Below are 5,163 nucleotides of genomic sequence, written 5' to 3'. Positions count from 1 at the left end.
CTTGTCATAGTGTTAGGTTAAGAAAAGTTTGACGATGTGGAAGAACGTAAAAAGAGCTCAAATCATGATATTTCATTGGTGCACGAGACACAGAGAGTTAGTGGCCGAAGAAAATTATCAAGATATCATATATTATAGCTCCATGATCAACTTCTAGATGTATTTACAAAATATTTTGTCTTGGGAAAAGTTTATGGATTTCATGGCTATATTAGGTATGGTTAAATTTCAGCATTGAGGAGTGTTGAATATGTAGGGCCTTTGTTTTAGTAGGGTGAAAGTTAATGGTCCATGTTCTCCTTGTCATCTATTTAATTATAAATGAAATTAATAAAATAAGGTGACTTTTGAATATACTTTCTATTTTTCGGGTTCTTAAAACTCTTTTCAAAATTTAAAAATTTTGAAATTTTTACTTTTTAAAATTATAAGAAATTATTTCTGAGCACACAAAGTATATATCTACCTACTTTTTTATAAGAATTCTTACATTTTATGTAAGAATTTCGATTTTTAAAAACAAAAAATTGGAAACGAATTAAACACCAACAATGTAAAACGATATCATTATTTACAACAATCAATAAAGAATCATAACATACTATTTGTAACAAGGTACAATGAAACAATTGTAGCTATTAGATGACAAGCCAAGTCTTTAGACTTTTAGGGATTATTGCCACCCCCCCTCCAATTTATTTGTCCTTCTAGATTTACAAATATATCTGTAGGAAGATGATAGAACATCATGTCGCACTAATTGGATCAATTCAAAGGCCAGAAGTAAAAGGAACGTTGGTAGATGGTAACCAGGAATTGCCGGAGATGAAGTTACCAACAGTGAACTTTGCTGCTTCAGTTGAGCTAGTAATCACATGATAGCCAGCCCAATCTACCCTACCAGATGTGGATGACCCAGGGCCTGTGTTCATGTACTCTCCATAATATAGGGTTTTTAGGGCAAAGTCACCGCTCCATTCCATCCAACCAGCCGAGTTTATTAGGCTATCAAGGTAGGTCTTTAGGAAGACGGTCCGAGAATATTCTTTCCATGGCCTCCCAAGGTATGTCTTGACCGAGCTTTGCACTGCCTTTAGATCTGAAGCAGCTGTAACCTTACAGTCGTGTATGGAAATTCCAGTGTTTTGGTTAGGGTCAGTCCTACCTTGGGCAGTTACTGTGTTGATCTTGTTGGGAGGGTTACGTACGTAAATATTGCAATTTTGAAACACAACTGCAGCATTTCCGAAAATGAAATCCACAGTACCATATATATCGCATTCTCTATAGAATTGTCGCTCAGAGTAGGTGTAGAGAGTGTCTTGGTACCCTTCAAAGCTACATTGGTAATAAACTGAGAGGTCCGACCCGGATCGTAGAGCCACTGCCTGGTGGTTGGATGCTCCAGCAGTGTTACGGAATGTCATGCCACGAGCTATGAAGCCGTCGCCAACCACAGCTGAAATTAAAAAGCACAATCATATGTCTTAGCAATTAACTTAATGCTCATATTGGCCCTTAATATGAAGATACAATTCAAATCAATCTCTCAAATTCTCAATTGTATGTAGGAAAAGGAATAACATCAATGCAATAGCTTAGAGGATAGACACTTACCAACTGTAGCGGAATTGAATGTAGTAGAGCCTCCCCCCACACTCTTACTTCCAGTGACTATGGTCTTTCCAATCCCATCACCCAACAACATTATATTCTTCAAACCGCTTCCAATCTGAACATTCTCACTATATGTCCCTGCCTTCACATATATCACATACCTTCCACTTCCTGATCGCTTGGAAGCTGCAGTGATTGCTGCTCCTATTGTTGTGTAATCCCCTGAGCCATCTTTGGACACCACAATATTCGCCTGTGAAGCCAGAGAAGAAGACTGCAAAAGCTTTCGGTCACCAGGCTTCACCCAAGTTGGGTAACCGCCTTTGTAACTAGGCTCAGCATATGGAACTTTGTTGATGGATAGAGTGTTGCTAATCAACTTGGAAACATTGTTGGACATTAAGGGCAAAACATAGTCTGATACACCAAGGTCGATGAACCCGTCTTGGCATGTTTGGAGGTTGGTAAGAGCAGTGCTAAGCCATGTTTGAGCATCAGCTTGGGTGCACCTAGTGTTGGAATCAAGAGTTTTATTGAGCTTAAGAATGGTGTGCTCGTAGAGCTCTAGACAATCATTCCATGCAGCCTTTTCTCGCTCATTCCGGCACTTGGAGCCCAGGGAAAAGGTGTCACCATGAGCAATCATGGCACGTTCCAAAGCAAGTTGCATTGATATGTTGAGAAAATCGGACTTTTGTTTGATGAGGGAGTGATCAGTCTTTTGGCTCAAAAAGTATTCACAAGGTTGAGGGTGGGGTGTCTGGCTGCACCATGGTTTTACATCATCGGAGGAGTAAACAGAGACGAGAGGAGTCAGGAGGGACAGGAGTACAAGAGCTACAAAAGCCATGGTTGCAGGCTTTGAGTAATGAACAATGGATGTAATGAAATGACCGGGTGAGTTTGGTATCTAGGTTAGGGCTTTCACTGAAGGTTTGTGTGGAGATGATGGATTCAATGGTTGGTTTATATAGAGGCGTTGGCAATGGAGCGTATGTGTTTTTGAGTAGGCATTATCAAGTTTGATTGCATCTTCATAAAGAGGAAGCGATGTTTAAGATGTAGCATTATTGACCTTTCCATGCATAATATATGTATAATATATTGACCAGTTGACAAGGAGGAAAGCAAGGCAGGTGATGGGTCCCCGCAGGGAGGATCAAGTGGACACGACCAGGTCAAGAGTTCGCATGTCATGTCTCATTACACGGCGTCACCTTGATTACAGAAAACCATGCAAACATGATCGCAAACATCCATCCACTTTTTTGACTGCTATCTTTTTGACTCTCAAATTTTAATTATGTCACGTGCATGTGACTCATAAGATAAGGTGCTGGGGATAATTGAGCCGTGGGCCACCCATTAAGATTAACATTTTTGTTTCCTCATTTTTTATGTTACAGATTATAGCTTAATTATCAATAAAGTTTTGCAGGATTTTGAAATGGGTTGGTTCTCATCATTCACAACAAGGACTTTTGTAAAGAATTTGAAAACCTTGGGCAGATGATAACCTTCACTCCACTGTGGGCTTTTTGTCGTTTGACCCGGAATGAGCGTCAAACTTCTGAAAACATATCATAGCAGAATAACGACTTGCCTAACTCTATACATCTTGGTCTCATCCTTCAATCCTATACCGAAAATTTGGCCTTAGCTTTGAAATTAAACCTTACTACAAAAATCAGTTCTTTAAATATTGATTATTAGGGGAGTTATCTTCCCAAAGGTACTTTAAGATTCACCGCTGAATATTGCTGCAGCCATTAGTTTAACTGGCTTTATAAAAGCTATCTCCCAAGAAGCATAAAACCATATAAAAATACAAGCACCAAGTTGAAAATTATGGGGCCAACTTGTGGGGGCTGTACTTGGGCTGACCACATGCCAGGCCCAAGACTTCATTGTATTGGGTAATTTTTTTAAAGGCCCGTTAATAGATTTTGGTTTTCTAAACTCAACAAAAATAAGTAGTGTGGGGAATGGGCCTTGAAATGTCGTCTGAACCTGGGTTGGGGCTTATGGAACATCATCATATATGAATACGATCAATAGCCACCCTATGTCATTTTTGCTATAGGAGAAACTCTGGGCTAGCATATAGTAAATTTTGCATATTTATATATAAGCAAAGTATATGTTTTACTTTACTATAACTAAAAGCTATGCACAAATATCGTGTAATTAATCATAACAAGAAGTTATATGAAAATTATGTTAAATTTTCTTATAGCCAGAAGTTATATAGACACAATTTTGTATTGAGTACGATTAGAAGTTATATATACTAATGTTATTAATTTAAAAATTATGTAAATTTTATTTTTTATTAAAGCATGCATTTTTATTAAAATTATTTATTACATGTAATAAATAGTATAAATTTAATAATATTGTTTTTCATAATATGGTTTTGAATTTTTTGTGATTTTTTTAACAATATTATAAAGCGTTCTTTGATAATGTTAAATCTCATAAAACTTAAATTTGTGGCATTTGATATTTTAGTAAAAAAAAAACTATTTATCTTTAATCTTTGATACTAAAATACATTTTGATATGATGAATATTGGAGAAACAATCAAAGAAGAAAATCAAACGTCCCTTTGGAGTCATACAACAACGAACATCAATGATATATTTGTCTACTTGAATCTCAGGATGCCTTTTTACAGGGTTACAAAATTATACTAATTGGTATTTCATTTAATAAGAAAAAAAATAAAGTTTAAATGAGAAAATAAATAAAACACTAAATGTGACAATAAATGCGGCAAAAAGAAGAGTCCAACATGTAGTTATAACAACTCTTATGAATAAATTTATAATATTCCCTTTGATACCTCACACTAAAAGAATACGTCAATTTCAACATTGGTAGTAAAAAATCTGTCAGAAAAACCTAGTAAAAGAAAAAAAGTGTAATATTCTTATAGATGTTAGAGTTTTCTTGAACCTTTAAGACTACCTTGTTAAAAATCTTGTTATAAAAATCTAGTGGGATAAACCCTAAATGAAGGAAAAAAGAGTATAATATACCAACATCTTTTGTATACATCTCCTTATAAGTTTGATTATCCCCATATTAACATGAGGATGATTTCACAAAAAAAAAAAAAAATGTTGAGGTTGATAGATTTCAATCCTAGAATGAATAAATTTCAATTTTATGTTCAAACTTCTTAAATATTGAGCTAGGTTGATAATGTCTTTATGAATAAATCTACTAAGTTATCATTTGAACATATTTATTGAATATTAATTTAACTACTCTTATAAAGTTCATGTCTACGAAAGAATTCTAGCAAATATGTTTAGTTTTGTTTCCTTTAATATAACCATCTTTTATCTATGTGATGCATACATATTTTTTTCATATAATCATATTGGGTTGCATATGATCTAGAATGGTCATATGGTTCTTGAATACATTGAATCAAAGCAGATATTTTCCATTTACAACCACTACTTCATCAATTACAAGTTTGTCTAAATGATTTGATGAAGATGTAGTTATTATTGTTTTCTTGACAAATGTCTATG

At 35.0% G+C, this 5,163-nt stretch overlaps 1 protein-coding gene across 1 annotated transcript; it reads right to left on the bottom strand.

The window, feature by feature from the left end:
* Nucleotides 1–641: 641 nt before the first annotated feature.
* On the bottom strand, nucleotides 642–2,559 carry LOC100242757 (pectinesterase 2). Its single transcript, XM_002265704.5, has 2 exons — nucleotides 1,618–2,559; nucleotides 642–1,459 (listed from the first exon to the last, which is right to left on the bottom strand). The coding sequence occupies exons 1-2, from the start codon at nucleotides 2,465–2,467 to the stop codon at nucleotides 771–773; spliced, it is 1,539 nt and encodes a 512-aa protein (XP_002265740.2). The 5' UTR covers nucleotides 2,468–2,559; the 3' UTR covers nucleotides 642–770.
* Between the last annotated feature and the right edge of the window lie 2,604 nt (nucleotides 2,560–5,163).

Source organism: Vitis vinifera, chromosome 6, assembly GCF_030704535.1.
Source record: "Vitis vinifera cultivar Pinot Noir 40024 chromosome 6, ASM3070453v1".
NCBI lineage: Eukaryota > Viridiplantae > Streptophyta > Magnoliopsida > Vitales > Vitaceae > Vitis > Vitis vinifera.
The sequence above is the reverse complement of the archived record's forward strand: the minus strand, read 5'-3'. Positions and strand labels throughout refer to the sequence as shown.